The 17,697-nt window shown below is 43.5% G+C and overlaps 1 protein-coding gene across 1 annotated transcript in view; it reads left to right on the forward strand.

The window, feature by feature from the left end:
- Positions 1-17,697, forward strand: part of SYTL5 (synaptotagmin like 5) — a 92,856-nt gene that overhangs the window by 19,586 nt on the left and 55,573 nt on the right. The window contains exons 4-5 of the mRNA XM_056861812.1: positions 1,990-2,104; positions 8,273-8,380. Of these exons, the coding sequence (XP_056717790.1) occupies positions 1,990-2,104; positions 8,273-8,380 (223 nt within the window). The remainder of the gene's footprint in view (positions 1-1,989; positions 2,105-8,272; positions 8,381-17,697) is intronic.

Here is a 17,697-nt window from a genome sequence, read left to right on the forward strand (position 1 = left end):
CTGCGTTGCTCCCCACAGCCAGCATGAGTTGCCCTGCGCAGGCTTTCGTGCCCACTTAGCTGGTGTAAGGGGCACTAAGGCCAACATGGGTCACGCCTCCTCCAAACACCCTCCCACCCCGTTAGGATTGCTCTGCCCAGCCTTATCATTGTCCTAATTGTTGGTGTTAGTTTTACTACTGCGTGTTGAACTAGCATGTGCCAACTGTTTTCCAAAATTTAATAAAATGCTATATGTTTTATATGCCTTTCTGAGTGATCTTCCATCCAATGAACTCATCAGCAGTGCTTCCAGACTACTTACTGGACTTATGTGACATTAAAAATCAGCTGCACCCCAGTGTCGATTCTGTTCTGTCCCATTCCATTATTTCTCCTGAGCGTCTCTCCTAAAGTCCTGCTGAACTCAGTGCAACACATAAACTCCCTGGGGGGCACCAGTGGACAGGCATAAATTGCAATGCAGCAGGGTCAGTATACATGAAGTTACTTCCCAGCAGGGGATTCCATGTGCTTGTTTATTGACCAGAACCCTATATGAATATGAAGTATTTCTCTTTTAGAAGATAACATTCCCTCCAAAGGGCACCCAGTCCTTACAAATTCATAAATATTAGAGTGGCACTTCAGTGGTTTCTATTTAAAACATATATAGTACATATGGTGGTTACCGCACTTGTATTCCCACTGATGTATTAAGAGTTTGAAAGCGTTATAAAAAATACTGTTTGCACTTTGTTTGGCTCCTTTAGCTGTGAAGACGTCTTCCAACCATTTATAAGCCGTGGTATCCAAAAACCCTTTTAAAGCTATGTTTTTAATAACATTTTCAAACTCTTAATACATTGCTGGGAATACAAAGTGCTTCGGTAACCCTTGTTGTCAGGATCTCATGACACACTGATCTCTCATAGGAGTTAATTTGCTGGCAGACACTGCGAATAATGCATGGTGGAGTTTGTCATAGTGCATGGTGATAGCCCCGTGCATATTTTAATATAAATATTCAGTTTAATTCAACAAAAGCCATTATTAGCTTAGAAGACCATTTGTACATTTTAATGAGAATAATACTTCTCAGGAATGTGATCAGCCTTGAGAATGTTTATTTGTATGCATTTAATTCTTCTGACTTGATTTTTAAAATATTTCAACATTTATAGGATTTTTTGGAGTGACTAACACAAAAAATTAAATTCAAATGTCCCACTATTAAATGTGAACCATAAAGAACATACATTTATGTAAAATTTATTCATTTAAGAACATCATGAGTTTGATGGTGAGAGCAACTACAGGCCAGCTAATGAAATAAACCAATATGTAGAGACCTCTATCTTACGGCATAGTTGCTGCTGGCCACTGTATAATGTATATAAAGTCATGTGTATGCATATATGGAGAGCCACTGCTTAGTCATGGAATGCATGTGGTATGTGTAGAAAATTCCAGGTTCAGTTCCCTGCAGCTCCCTGTTAATGGATTATTGGTTACTGGACTGAGATTTCCTTGCCTTGGAGATCTGATGTCAGTCGGTACTGGGCTACATGGATCAGTGGTCTAGCTCTGTATAAGGAAGCAGCTTCAAATGCACACGTGCTTCATGCTTTACTGCTTCATGCTTTGCCAGTGGCTCCCAGAAAGTTGCAGTGGTGGTACTGAGATGTTCTGCATGATGGGGTTGATCATGCAGCAATCTCACGAAGTCCCTGCCACTGGGAGGTGTCTTCTAATAGTGATTATACTTCCTTTATGACATATATGAAGCAGACGTCACTGAATATGTGAATACCATTGAATCTTCCACAGTGATGCACTGAATAATGGTCCCAGCATGTACAAGTGAATGGTGTGCTACTGTTGGACTCAGGACAGTTGGTTTCAAATCTTTAGTTAGTTATGGTCTACTTGAGTAGTCTGTTTTTAGTCCCCTTTTAATTTTTTAAACCACTTCTCTTCTTTTAAGATTCTTCCTCTGGCCTGGCGCCAGAAGGTAAACCCAAAGATCAGTCACAGGCAAGCGCAGAGGATACATCAAAGCAAGACACACCAGCTTCCTTTTCAAGTGGGATGAAATCAGCCATCGGCGGGCCCAAGAAAACTGGGTAAGCAAACTTTTACAAACTGAACACTGCTGTATTTTTGTTGGACTCCATAGTATTCCTGTTTTGCGTAGGGTGTCTGTTCTCCATTCGAACTTGGTATCTACCCAACACTCTGAGCTCTTCCGACCTACTTCTCTGGTTTAACTTCCCCACAACTCCGACAGGCTTTCATGCTAGCATGTCTAAACATCTTTCCATCTGAAATCCTTTGGGGCAGATTTAAGAACATCACTGTCCACAATAGGACTTGCCCATGTCCACAGAACCTCCCAGAATGAATGACCCATGTGCTGCTCCATTGTGCCTCTTATGTGTCTTTATGGGAAGTTTACATTGAACTGCTGATAAAAGACATCTTATATCTCTTTGCAAAAGACAAAGAGGGTGACCGCACTAGGTATATAATACATTTATAAAAACCTGTTATCTATGTTTGATTGTACCTCAGACCTCCTGTTTTGGCTTGGAAATGCTTTGGAAGCGTCAAATATTAATGTTTTCCCAAAACGCCTATTCCATGAAGTATTTCCTCATGTCGTTTTAAAGACGGCAATCCAAGGGGTGCGTTCAGTCATAAGTGCTATTGTTTTCTCCGCCCCTCTGTTGGTGACACCAAATTCAAAGCCTTCCCCCTCCCTCCCGTCTGCTCAGCATTTTCCAAAAGGGCTCCCACACCACAGTCAGACATACAGGGTTCCAATCTCCCACCCTGTTCCTCCAGTTCCTATTTTTTTTTATTCATGGTGCTTTTACTAACGAAGGAATGAAAGGTCATTGGTCTAACCCCTGAGAGTACAGCGGCTCTGTGATTCGCACATTGATTTGTATGCCTTTTGATTTGGGGGTGGGAGTGCCTGCATGAAAAATTGTGGAAAAGTTCTTCCGATATGCTATGCAGCGGCAGCAAAACGCCTCCGCCGCCCCAGCACCACCACTCTTAAAATGGCAGAAGAAAACAAGGGAACTTGGAAACCAGGTCAATCACAGTGTCCCATCATAGAATCATACAGGCGGAAGGAACCACCAGGGTCATCAAGTCCAGTCCCCTGCACAATGCAGGAAATTCACAACCACCTCCCCCCCACACCCCTAGTGACCAGAAGATGGCCAAGATGCCCTCCCTCTCATCTGCCCAAGGTCACAGAATCAGCATTGCTGACAGATGGCTATCTAACCTCTTCTTAAAAACCTCCATGGAAGGAGAACTTACCACCTCCTGAGGAAGCCTGTTCAACTGAGGAACCGCTCTAACTGTTAGAAAATTCTTCCTAATGTCTAGACGGAAAATCTTTTCATTTAATTTCAACCTGTTGGTTCTGGTCCGACCTTCTTGAGCAACAGAAAACAACTCAGCACCATCATCTATATGACAGCCCTTCAAGTACTTGAAGATGGTTGTCATATCCCCTCTCAGTCGCCTCCTCTTCAGGCTAAACATATTCAGCTCCTTCAACCTTTCCTCATAAGACTTGGTCTCCAGACCCCTCACCATCTTTGTTGCCCTCCTTTGGACAAGCTTGTCTACATCTTTCTTAAATTGAGGTGCCCAAAACTGAACACAGTACTCTAGGTGAGGTCTAACCAGAGCAGAGTAAAGCGATACCATCACTTCGCGTGATCTGGAAGCTATACTTCTGTTGATGCAGCCCAAGACCGCATTTGCCTTTTTAGTTACTGCATCACACTACTGACTCATGTTCAGTGTTTGGTCTACTAAGACCCCAAGATCCTTTTCACACACACTGCTGCTCAGACAATTCTCCCCCATCCTATAATTATGCATTTGATTTTTCCTACCTAAATGCAGAACTTTACATTTGTCTTTGTTGAAGTGCATTTTATTGGTTCTAGCCCAATTCTCCAGCCTGTCAAGATCATCCTGCATCTTGGCTTTGTCTTCTACCATATTTGCTACCCCTCCCAATTTAGTATCATCTGCATATTTAATAAGCATCCCCTCTATTCCTTCATCCAAATCATTTATAAAGATGTTGAACAACACAGGGCCCAGCACAGATCCCTGAGGAACTCCACTAGTCACTTCTCTCCAAGTGGACAAGGAACCATTAAGTAGCACTCTTTGGGTACGATCTGTTAACCAGTTGCAGATCCACCTAACAATAATTGGATCTAAACCAAATTTTCCCAATTTGTCAACTAGAATACTATGTGGAACCTTATCAAAAGCCTTACTGAAATCCAGATAAAGTATGTCTGCAGCATTCCCCTGTTCCAGCAAGGTAGTAACTTTCTCAAAAAAGGAGATAAGATTAGTCTGACATAACTTGTTCTTGAGAAACCCGTACTGGCTCTTAGTGATCAGATCTATCCTTTCTAAATGTTCAAGGACTGACTGATGATTTGTTCAAACACTTTTCCTGGTATAGAAGTCAAGCTGATGGGTCGGTAGTTACCCGGATCCTCCTTTTTCCCCTTCTTGAAGATGGGGACCACATTTGCCCGCCTACAATTTTCTAGCACCTCACCTGTTTGCCAAGACTTTTCAAAAATAATGGACAGAGGTTCAGAAATTACATCTGCAAGTTCTTTGAGTACCCTTGGATACAATTCATCTGGTCCAGAGGATTTTGTTTCATTTAAAGAAACCAGGTGTTTGTGCACTACCCCAATGCCAATTCTAGGCTGCAAATCCCTTCCCTCATCATATGTTCTGTTTATGCCATGTTGAGCACCACTTCCCTCACGAGAAAAGACTGAGGAAAAGTAGGAATTGAGGAGTTCTGCCCTCTCTTCATCTCCTGTTACAATTTCACTTTCTGGTCCACGCAATGGGCTTATTTTGTCCTTGTTTTTACTCTGTACATAGGAAAAGAACCCTTTTTTTGTTATGTTTAGCATCTCTTGCTAGCCTAAGCTCATACTGAGCTTTAGCTTTTCTAACACTCTCCCTACAAGCAATAGTTATTTGTTTATATTCCACTTTGGTTATAAGGCCCTCCTTCCACTTCCTAAATGAGTCTTTTTTATTACTCAACTCTTTAAAAAGCTGTTTATGGAGCCACCCTGGCCTCTTTAGGCTCCTCCCATTTTTCCTTCTCATAGGAATGGTTTGCGATTGCGCCTTCAGTATTTCATTTTTAGGGTCAGAGAAGAAACTCCCACCCTTCTTGAACTCCCTTCTCCTTAAGTATTTCTGACCATGGGATTCTACCTAGCATAAGTTTAAGTTTATTAAAATTTGCTCTCCTAAAGTCCAACCTATATGTCTGACTACGTACAGTTTTTCCTTTCCCCAAGATTGTAAATTCCAAGAGTAAGTGGTCACTACCACCCAGGGTGCCTACTACTTTAACCTCATCGACCAGTTCTTCCCTGTTGGTGAGAATCAAGTCTAAGATAGCGGACCCTTTTGTTTCCCTGTCCACTTTCTGGAATAGGAAGTTGTCAGCAAGACAAGTCAGGAATTTATTGGATCTTGCATTTTTAGCAGAGTTGGACTTCCAACAGATATACGGGTAATTAAAATCTCCAATGACCATCATGTCCCGTCTCTTTGAGAACTTTGTGATCTGGTCTAGGAGTGTCCCATCCAAGTCCTCTGCCTGGTTTGGTGGTCAATAGCAGACCCTCACCATAATATCACTATTATTTCTTATTCCTTTTATGTTTACCCATAGAGTCTCGACTGCACCACCATGCTCAGATTCATGTACTTCTTCACAAGTGTACACATCTTTGACATACAATGCTACTCCTCCCCCCTTCCTTATCTGTCTATCCATTTTAAACAAGTTGTACCCCTGTCAGGAGCAGGCCATGAAGACAGTTCATGGTTGTGCTCCCAGGTGTTGTTTTGCAGTTCTTTCCAAGGCCAGTCCGTGCCCCATGTTTAGACTTCAGAGACTCCTTCATAGATTCCTTTAGTGTGGGAATTGCCAAGTGCTCCTTCCTGCCTCTGGGAGGGGGGTTGCCTGGGTTACTGGTTATCTCCTTTTGCTTTTCCATATATGGTGTGTACCTTCCCTTAGCCCCTTACTAGTGTCATCCTGAGCATGGCTTCTGAAACCTGTCGAGTCTAATTAATAAAACTGCTTTCGTGGACTTGCTGTCTGCTGGAATCTGTTTATGGGTTTGCCGCAGGGCTAGAGCTTACAACCCCTCAATCTTAATATTCCAATCATGAGTGACAACGCATGTATAAAAAAAGGGGGGAGGAGGAGGCAGGGAAACATCCGCATCATAGGCATGATGTGGTGCTTCCACACACTCCCTCCCCTAAATGTTTTGCACAAACGTGGGAGGTGCAGAACGAAAGTAAAACGTCATGGAAGCTTTGTGGGTTTGCACAGTGCAATCAGGAATTGCCAATATGCAGCCAAAACTCACACACCGAAGACGATGATAACACACTGTAAGTTCTGGGTGTGATAACCCCTAAAGTGGCATTTGTTTTGGCTGACCGGCCCTCTTGTGCCACGGAGAAGGTAGCAAAGTTTCTTTTAGCTTCCATGAGTATCCGAATAACGAAGTGCAACTTCCCGGAAGGCAACCATGAATAAAACTTTATTTTATTAGTTGTATTATTTATTGGATACCCATGTTTTATACGATTGCCATTGTAACCAATATGCCAATAAAGGTATTGAATTGAATTGAGTATTCCATTATTTGGAATACGTACAAGATGAGAAGCATTTAAAAAGCAGATTCTACTTTGAAAGGAGACTGGAACAGATTTTTTCCGCCTCCATAGTTTTTAACTATAAACTGCAGCTCTTAGAAATAAAATGTTTCTTCTGTCCTCGACTTGTGGACTGTCACCACAAGATAAACTAGTGAAACTGGATGCTTCTTTGTTCTGATTAATTAGTAGTAATAATAAAATATCGCAGGGCCTTCCTTCCTTCCTTCCTTCCTTCCTTCCTTCCTTCCTTCCTTCCTTCCTTCCTTCCTTCCTTCCTTAATATCTTACAGCATAGTGAACTGTAGTGGTTATTGAAGAGAAATGTCACAAATCCTGATAATGTGCGTTCACCTCATTGCAAAAGGAAAAGTTTTATTGCATGTAAAGAAACCAGACTGTAGCATAAGAAACTGGTAGTCACTGCTATCTGTCAGACTTTGTATAGTTCAAATAGCAACAGTAGGCAAAAATGCTTAAATCTCTGACTTTGGGGATAAGGGCCAATGTCTTGAGATGGCAAATATTAAGCAGTGCATTACTTTTTGAAGTATGCTGCTTCCGCATGTAGGTTTTTCTTTGCTTTGGCTACCAAACTTGTTTTGGAGTAGTCACATGACAAATATGGTCTAATTTTGTTCCCATTGTCCTTTCCCCTACACAATATGGTTTTTTCCCCAAATCTGCTTTTCTCTTTCTTTTGGGGAAGAGTGTGGTCCAGGTGCATTTATCGGGCAGTCTTAAGTTGGAAGGTGCGCACCACTGAAGGTCCCTGCCCACTTTGGTGCCATTTTCCTTCCTTTAACCCCTCACATTCACCACTTCCCCACCATGCCACTGGAGTGCTATATGTTGGCTTTTTAAAACCAACAAACCAGCAACTGGTAGATCATCATAACGTTATAGTGATTTATTTCCAGGATCCACTAGTGCCTCTGAATTCCCAGCACTCATTTTTTTAAAAGTAAGTCTCCAGCCCTTTCTATTGTAGAGATTTTTTATATTTAATTTTTCATTTCATTTATACCCTGCCTCTCTCCCAAGTGGTTTAAATCCTTCTGACTTCTGTTTTATCCTCACAACAGTCCTGTTTTGAGATAATAAGGCAGATCTCTGGAATGAAGGAGCTAGAAAGTTTTTTTAATAAAAGTTGAGCATTTAGAGGAACTAGTAAAGCCATCATTTTTGCATTTTGATTAAAACCCATTAAAATGTTCAAGGTCAAGGTTCCTTGAAAAATATTCCATAGTGTGTACATCAGTATCATGAACCTGTTAAACAGTAAGAAAGGTAGCTATAGGTTTAACATTTTGATTTGCTATCAGAAATTCTGATGCAAAAAATGCAAAGGAACCGCTAGGCTAAGCTGACCCATTTGTTCTAACCTTTTCAGCAATGCTCAATTGCAACAATTTTATGTTATTATGTAGTCACTCCGTGTATCGATTTTATGCCAATAAAGGAGATTGTGATTGAATTGATCGGTTTGCTATCTCCCTGTTCTTCTTTAAATATCTGTCCAACAGGAAGGACCTCAAAGCAGTAAACAAAGGAGACCTTGTAAGTCTGAAGGCAGAGGATGGAAAAAGCATCTGCTCGGATGCAGATATCCAAAGTATACTTAGCACTGACAGGTAAGAGAAAAGGTATCTCTTGTTTATTATGGATTTTGCTTTCCTCGGCTACCTGCAGAACCTGAAGCAAATAGTGCCATCCTTCAACATGGCTTTGTATAGAAGTTACTCTGGTTTAAAGTTCTTGGATACCCATTTCCTATTGAGATTTTATTATCTTTTCTTGTAAAGCAAGAAATGTTATGACTCAGACTTGCCTGGACTCCAAAGCAACAAGGATTAGCTTAAATAATCCACTATGGTTTTCCAGTTTGCTTGGCCAGCACAATTGGTGCATGGAAGCTGTGGCTGTTGCAGAAAACACTGTTGCAGACTTAACTTACATCTTTAAACGTGGATCCCTTATCAGACTGAAAGTTATCAGATTCTTGTACAGGATATTAATGTCATCAGCATTTGAGGAGGGGAGTTGCTGCAGAAAGCACTGATGTAGCATCAATTTACATGTAGAAATTGTAAAATGTGGAGCTGTTCATGGCAAGGAGGGTGTGATGCTTTGAGTTTTTTAGCCAGCCTCCAAATGGTGCCATAGAGAGTCCTAACATATAAGAATGTGTGAGATTCTTGTTTTGGGACACAATCTTCCAGTTAAAAATGAAATCCTACTTATAATATTTAATGCTTCAAATTCCATGATATATTTCCCTTATTTCCCTTATTTGTTGATAACTAGTAACTGAGAAATTGAAATTGTTGAAGACTTTCTATTCCTTGGCTCCATCATGAACCGAAAGGGAAACTGCAGCCAAGAAATAAGGATATTGAGACTGGGAAGGGCAGCCATGAAGGAGCTAGAAAAGATTCTGAAGTGTAAGGATGTGTCACTGGCCACCAAGATCAAGTTAATTCATGCCATCATATTCCCTATTACTATATATGGGTGTGAAAGCTTGACATTGAAAAAAGCTGTTAGGAAGAAACTAAATTCCTTTGAAATGTGGTATTGGAGGAGACAAATCAGTAGGTTATAGATAAATCAAGCCTGAACTGACCCTGGAGGCTAAAATGACTAAACTGAGGCTATCGTCTTTTGGTCACATTATGAGAAGGAAAGAGTCACTGGAAAAAACAGTCATGCTAGGAAAAGTTGAGGACAGCAGGAAAAGAGGAAGACCCAACAAGAGATGGATTGACTCAATGAAGGAAGCCACAGCCCTCAATTTGCAAGATCTGAGCAAGGCTGTCAAAGATAGGACATTTTGGAGGACTTTCATTCATAGGGTTGCCATGAGTCGAAAGCGACTTGACGGCACTTAACACACACAGTCACTGAGAGGGAAAAATTCAATGGAGGAGCGGTATATTAAAAACAGTGGTGTGCTTTCACTGTGTTTTTTCCCCTGAATTGGAGGCATATTCTCAGAACAGGTAGTCCAGATGTCCTAAACCAGTTTTCTTTAGATCATTTTGGTTGTACTTCAAAAGAATACAGAGATAGCTTCCACACTAGATCACATTTGTGCTCAGTCATTCCATTTTTGCAAACACCTGCACTGAATTTCTTTAATTACTTATTTGAGGAATTTCTGTGCTACCTTTCTCCCCAAAGGGACACAATATTCAGGAATTTCCAATACAACCAATTTACACGTGTTCTTATAGGCTATCCGGGATTTGTGACCATGGTCTTGGTATTTTCTTTCCTGACGTTTCGCCAGCAGCTGTGACAGGCATCTTCAGAGGAGTAACACTGAAGGACAGTGTCTCTCAGTGTCAAGTGTGTAGGAAGAGTAATATATAGTCAGAAGGGGGTTGGGTTTGAGCTGAGTCATGGTCCTGCAAAAAGTATCAAAGGTAATGTGCTAATCATTGTCCTGTAAGTATCAAGATAATGTACTAATGAGGGTGTGGTATGTTAATGTGGAACCATTGTATCCTGAAGTGATCTGTTAACATGTGGAATCCAAAGCTAATCTGCATGGCTATTGTGGACTGTAGTCTTTGTTAGTCTGGAGGTTTTCAGGACAGGAAGCCAAGCCTTATTCATTCTTAATAGCCATGCGGATTAGCTTTGGATTCCACATGCTAACAGATTACTTCAGTTATAGTTACAGCTGTAGAGTTGCATGTAAGGGCTCTCAGAATTTATTTATTTACTTCATTTATAGCCTGCCTGTCTCACTGAGGCTCAAGGTGGATTGCTACACACACACACACACACAAACACACACACACATAGCTTTCACATATTACAAAGATGGGTTCCCTGCCAGGATGGCACCTTGGTTCGGGTCTGGAGTCCTCGCCTCCGTGCAGGAGGAGACAGCAAGACCTCAGACTGGGAGTTTTGGGGCCGGGCGTCCTCTCCTCACTCCACAGGGTGTAGGTCAGTCAGGCAGCCCAGACTACCTCCTTGCCTTCCTCCTGAGCCTTTGTGTCCTCCACCCCCTTTATCCCCTTCCGCTCAACACTTGTCCCACCCATCAAGTTCCTGTCCCCACCCCCGTTTCTGAAGAAGCCCATTCCTTCCCTCCAGCCTGCTCTGGGAAGGCGCTTCCTGGGGCAATCAGCAGCCGACCCCTATGCTGCACTTGACTCAGCTGCAGCGAGCCTCAGTGTCTCCCAGAGGAGCATGGGCCCCATGATGCCTGGCTCGGCCCCAGTAAGCCCCAGTGCCACATTATCCTGGGTGCTCCCCCTGAGCCCTGGGAGTGGAGAGACCAGAACCTCGGGTATGCCCCAGCTGTCCGGCTCCTGTCCGGACAACCCTGGTGAGTTGCTGTCTTATCTGTGTGTGTGTGTGTAAGGGGATAGTCCCAAGCCAGGGATGGTGGCGTCCGGTGCAGGACAGGTTCTAAATTTCTGTGCCACCCAGGTACACCGGGGGCCAATTCAGATCGGGAACAGTGTGTGTAGTGAATGTGCATAAGCTTCCCACCCCCTCACACATGCAGAGTCACACACAGTTTTCCTGACTTTATACCGCAGCTGGTGTCCCAGGGTTGCCTGGAGTGTTGGGTTAAATTTTTTCTTCCATTGTAGTTCTCAGCTTGGAGAAAAAAGGAGGAGAGAGGGCAGTTGTTTGGGGCTGCCTATTGATTTTAGCTGAAGTGTTTTAATTTATATCACCTATTATGTGTGCATAATACACATTTTCATAGCTCTTTTTTATTTTTGGTGCTCCTTGGGGGAAGTGGGAGCCTTTGCCATTGCAGAGGCTTCCACTGAGAGCTGTACAAGGATTTTGCTCCATAAAAATTTTCTTCCCAGTGCTGAGGAGCAAGAAGAATTCCATTTCACTTAGTGGAAATATCAAGCACAATAAATCAGGGTCTCTATAACTGCATTTGTCAGATGTTATATTTTTTGAAAAAAATCAGATTGGATTGGATTGGTGGGTTCTTGAGCAGCAATGAGAGTAATTCAACTAAACTTTAATCAGAGTCGTCAACCTTTTAGCAAAGGTTTCTTCATTTCCGTAAAGAAGGGCTGTTCACCCGCAGGGAATCAGATTGTGGTATGACAGGATCAACCAAGCAAAGGTGTAATTCAGATATCATTTTTAGTATGAATGGAATTGCCAGCAATCCAAAAAGATTGCTTAGACAGGGAACCAATGTGTTTTGAGTAAAATTGTTAAGTTTATTTTAAAAGATTCATCCATTGTCTTTATATTTTGTATCATGACAAATGAGAATCAAATACTGCAGTGCCAGATTTTGAGGACAGTGCCAAATTTTGAAAAGTTGGCTTTTTCAGATCTTTAATACAGTTATGTTACTGAATGGGCACTGTGGGCAAAACATTATACATTGAAATGTCACAAGAAATCAGGTATTAGAAGGCAGCTCTGGCCAGGAATTGGTAGCTTGAGCTAAACTCAACAGAATGGAACATCGTTTCTCTAGGGGGGGAAAGGCGAACAGATGGAGACACTCAGAACAGCTGAACAGCACCGTGAGAGACGTCTCAGCTGCCTCAGGGAGTAGTGATGGGAGCCCCCAAGGATTTCGCGAGCGATCTGACTGTGGCCATGGCCACTGCATAGGGCACAGATGCCATAGTGTTGCGTAACAGGGCATGTGATGGAAACGGTGCGCCTCAGCCATAACTAACACTGGTGTATGTAAGGGTAGAACTACATGTTGTTTCTTCAGAGAATTTCTATGCTACTTTTCTGTGAAAACACCACCGAAACACAGAACTTAAAACACATAGTAAAACAGCACTGGATAAAACAACTGCAGTCTCGGGATGCACTACTCAGAGGCCTTCTGGAACAGATGAGCTGACATTGGAAGACCTGTATGGATATGGGTCTACGCAATGTTTCCAGAGGAGAGAATATCACAGGGGGGATATGGCAGTCTAGGGGTGGCTGCTGAGAAGGCTCCTGCTAGATGCCTCTGTCCAGGTGCAAGATCCTGTAACAGAACCCCCTCAGATGATTTCAGAGTATGGGCAAGAACATGTGGGTGGAAGGTTTTGGCTTTAAATGCCTTACACCCCAGAATTTATGTCACGGTTTAAATAATTGGCTCTGCACTCTGTATATGCCCAGAGAGTGCTAAGTACGGGCTAATGGGTACACAGGGGAAAGGCAGGGTGGGCATGACATCTCCCAGCACAAGAGTTATCCAGCTCAGTAGAGATGCAGAAGGCTCAGAAAGGGAAGACCAAAGGATGGAAAAATTACACCTAAGCCACAGAAGTTGGGGAGACCAAACAGTGGGATGTTAATCTTCCTTTGGGAACAGGAAAGACAGGTGCATCTAGCAACCTGAGGGGAGGGGGAGTAAAACCCCTGAACACAAGGAAGAAGCACCCATTTCGTCTCTTCAGACATCTTACCCTCTTATTGGGAGGTGCCTCACACTTGAACTCCATTGCAAGAGTAGATTTGACAATGTATTGCTGATCAAAGGCGAAGGAGAATTCCCACCATAAAAGCAGGGTAATGGTATGTTTCTGAATGCTTGCAACCCCAAGAATAAATAGCCTGTCCTAATTTTGCTGTCATTTAGGGTATGTGAGAGTTAGGGTTAGAGGATGGTGGCTGTGTCGCTTTTGATCTGGACCCTTGCTGTGTACCTAGTCCACACTTGCATTTCTTTATTTCCTGTTAAATGTGTTTATATTTTAAATGCTGGTAGTATGATCTTGGTATCCACACGAAACCCCTTCGGTCATGATTGTCAAGGAGAAGTAGGGGGAGGGGGTGCAGTTGATTCCTTTGTCCCCGGGGTAAGCCGGTGTCAGAGACAGGCATCCACCCCTAGCCAGTCCCCTCGAGAGCTAGTGAGAGCAAAGTGGGAGACACAGCAACCGAGTGGAGCCTTGAAATGGCAACATGGCAAAGAGTGTTGAGAGGGCCGGTCTTTTAGCAGGAGATACTCTTTAAGACTAGCTGGTGGCAGCGGAAATGCCAAGAGAGAAGTAGGTTACGTGGGAGCAAGCCCGTGGGTGGTTGTGGAATTTTCCAGCCCCCACATGGGCTGAAACAGGGGCCAGTGAGACTGGTTCACCGTGGGCAGGAACAGGTGGGTGGAGGGTTGAGCCCAGGCCATTAACAGCTGTAAAGGTCAAAACCGGCCCTTTGAGTTGAACTCTGAAATAAGGAGGAAGAGGAAGAATAAACTACCAGTATAATATTGGTTTGAGGAGGAAAGGTGGCATGGTCTGGTATTGTCAGATCTTGGAAGCTAAGCAGGGTCAGTACTTGGAAGGCAGACCTCCCAGGACTCTGCAGAGGAAGGCCGTGGCCAACCCCACCTCTGCTTAATCAGTTGCCTTGAAAGCCCCTGCCTGGAGTCACCATACATCAGCTGCGACATGACTGCACTTTACACACACACACACACACACACACACACACACACACACACTATTGGTTTAATGTGTTCATTTCATCGAGCCCCAGTTAGCATTCTGGCTGATATGAGATGAACCAGTTGAAGGTTCTGGTCTGATTCACAAGCCACTGACATGTAGAGCACACTACAGTACTCCAGTGCAGATGTTACCCAAACATGTGTGAGGGCGGCCAAGTCAGCTTTCTGCAGGAAATCATACACGGCAAAAAAATACTTTTCAGCTTCTTTTCCTAAGGAACCACAGCTTCAGAAGGTTGGTGCTGAGTTGTTTTCTGTTGCCCCAGATGGTCGGACCAGAACCAATGGAATAAAATTAAATTAAAAGGTTTCCATTTAGACATTAGGAAGAATTTTCTAACAGCTACAGCGGTTCTTCAGTGGAACAGGCTTCCTCGAGAGGTGCTGAGCTCTCCTTCCCTGGAGGTTTTTAAGCAGAGGCTAGATGGCCATCTGTCAACAATGCTGATTCTATGACCTTAAGCAGATCATGAGAGGGAGGGCACCTTGGCCATCTTCTGGGCATGGAGTAGGGGTCACTGGGTGTGTGGGGGGGAGGTAGCTGTGAATGTCCTGCAATGTGCAGGGGGTTAGACTAGATGACCCTGGTGGTCCCTTCCAACTCTAAGATTCTATGATGTCTATGATTCTAAGGGATGATGTGGAATGAACAAATCCCAAGGGGCGCTCATCCCTTCCTTTTATCTCTGCTACTAATCACCTTTCCCTAAGCTGCTTTCCCCCCCCAATGGAATTCCAAACGCATGCTTTCCATTGCAAATGTGTTTGGAACCCTGAGCTGAGGAGCAGCTGAGCACTTCCTGACTCCATAATTATAGGATGGGGGAGACTTGTCTGAGCAGTAGTGTGTGTGAAAAGGATCTTGGGGTCTTAGTAGACCAAACACTGAACATGTGTCAGCAGTGTGATGCGGTAGCTAAAAAGGCAAATGCGATCTTGGGCTGTATCAACAGAAGTATAGCGTCCAGATATCTCGAAGTGATGGTATCGCTTTACTCTGCTCTGGTTAGACCTCACCTAAAGTACTGTGTTCAGTTTTGGACACCACAATTTAAGAAGGATGTAGACAAGCTGGAACGTATCCAGAGGAGGGCAACAAGTCCTATGAGGAAAGGTTGAAGGAGCTGGGTATGTTTAGCCTGAAGAGGAGGCGACTGAGAGGGGATATGACAACCATCTTCAAGTACTTGAAGGGCTGTCATATAGAGGATGGTGCCGAGTTGTTTTCTGTTGCTCAAGAAGGTCGGACCAGAACCAACAGGTTGAAATCAAATCAAAAGAGTTTCCGTCTAGACATTAGGAAGAATTTTCTAACAGAGCGGTTCCTCAGTGACCATTGTCACTACACGCAGAGCAAGGCTGAGCCAAGAATCTTAAGCTCGTCTGTGAAACAGTTCTCCGTGGCATGCCACCTGCTAGACTGCCCATGAGAAGAGCCATGGCTGTTCTCATGGCACAGATACTGATGGCGTTCCAGGAGTCTGAGGGAACAGAAAATGGTGGTGCTCATAGGAAGAAAAAAAGGCCAACTAAAAAACGAAATCTGCCCCCCCTTGCCCCCTAAACCACCAAATGTAACAGTAGAAGCACAAAACACAAAGTGAAAGCCCCAGACGTACTTACAGTTCACACCAATTGTGTTTACACTCTGATGAATTATGTACAGTTATCCAAATATGGCACAACAGAACAGAATCGTTTTGCCGATACGTCGGTCATAACAGCCGTAAATGCTTACATAAAAGAATAAGTGATAGCAAGGATGGAACTAAGGAAAAGTGGGGGGGAGTGAACTAACAGTTGATGTTTTTGTGCATTATTTGGTGTTTTAGATGAATGCTGGAGGGGCTGGGGTGGGGGTGGGAGAGCGAGAAAGGCTCTTTTATCCCAACAAAGGGTCAAAATACCGGTATAGCAACGCAATTTAAGAAAAATTTAATGGATGCAATGGGCAAGTAATGGCAGAATATGGTGGAATTTTTTTTTTGAGATCATGGAAGGAGGGGAAATGGGAGGAGGAGGAGGAGGGGGAAAGTAGAATGAAGGTGTGTCAGGCAATGGAAACATCGACCCGTGGCTGAACTGTGCACCTACAAAAGAATTGTGAATGGTGCAGAAGTAAGCTAAATGTCGGGATAAAACAGGGATTGGAAAACCTGGGGAAATCGCAGAACAGAAGTGAGCTGAGCCCCGAGGGAGGGAAGCATTACCCATAATCTCCACAGAGAATCAGGACATTCACGGGAGAATCGCAAGACAAACCGTCCATGCATGACTGACCACGGTTTCTCCACTCCAAATTGCCCTTCACTGAAGCTGCACTTAGTGGTTGTGGGGCTTTTATTACATGGACAGGCCCCTGTATGTATTGTAGTTAGGCCTTTAATGACTGCGCACCAGAGACTGAGCCCTGTTTCAAATATTGTGATAAATGGGACGTGTTTCCAATGTGGAGCGTATCCAGTGTTTTTTTTAAAGAACCATTTACGGAATACCTGGTGTTATTCTGAAGGCCGATCTCATTACTGTTGTCTACATGGTGGTCTGAAGATGCAGCATTTGTGGCTTGAGAATGTGTAATACTTGTCCATTAAATCTTCCAGAAGCCAGCTGGCCAAGCTGCTTTCAGGGTGGTCCATTTGTGAGAAGGGGGGAGATGCACTCTTTCTGCCTTGGTGTAATTGCCTTCCAAGATTTCAGGCTTTCTCCATAGACTAAGCCAACTAATTTCACTTCATACACTGCTGTGAAAATGGCTCATGTAGGAGGAAGCACAGAGCAAGAAAAGTTCCCTCCTGAAATGCTTTTAAAAGCTGAAACTGTAAGAGGCTCTAAGCCAATTTTGTGATGTTGGAAATCTGTGATAATCTGCAGAGGATATGAGTGATTGGCGGCTGAGTATCAAAATGAACAGCTGTTTCAGAAAGGCGGGGAGCATAGCTTAGATGTCTAGACTACATTTTCAGTGGATGAATACTTTTCAGTGCAACTGACTGTGTGTGTTAAATGTTGTGGCTATGTTGCAAACTTATGTTGGTTGAAGCCCAGGTGATAGGAAGCCAAAACTGTGTTGTGTGATCTCGGTGCTGGAGTACTGATTAATTTAAACGTATGATCTATCAAGATTGTCAAGTGAAATGTTAAGCTAGTGGTGAGCTATCTTTGTTGTTTTAGGAAGGGTGTGAACTAAAAAGACACTGGGGTCTCCCAAGCATTTTAAATTGATAAATAGCAGGCACAGGACCCCTGATTTGGATTGAGGCCACCATGCAGAGGAGGTAAGGCTGCTAGGTTTTCTGCTGAAGTGCACACACACACACACACACACACACACACACCTCAGTAGGGAGGTGGGGGCAGCATTGCTGGGGAAATCACCTTTGCTCCAATGGCACAGTGTCCGTTCCAGTAGGGGCCCTCTGTGTCAGGGTGATTCTCTAGGCTTCCACAGAAATTATGTGGCAAAACCATGGAGTTTTAGCGGAA

Source organism: Euleptes europaea, chromosome 16, assembly GCF_029931775.1.
Source record: "Euleptes europaea isolate rEulEur1 chromosome 16, rEulEur1.hap1, whole genome shotgun sequence".
Taxonomy (NCBI): Eukaryota; Metazoa; Chordata; class Lepidosauria; order Squamata; family Sphaerodactylidae; genus Euleptes; species Euleptes europaea.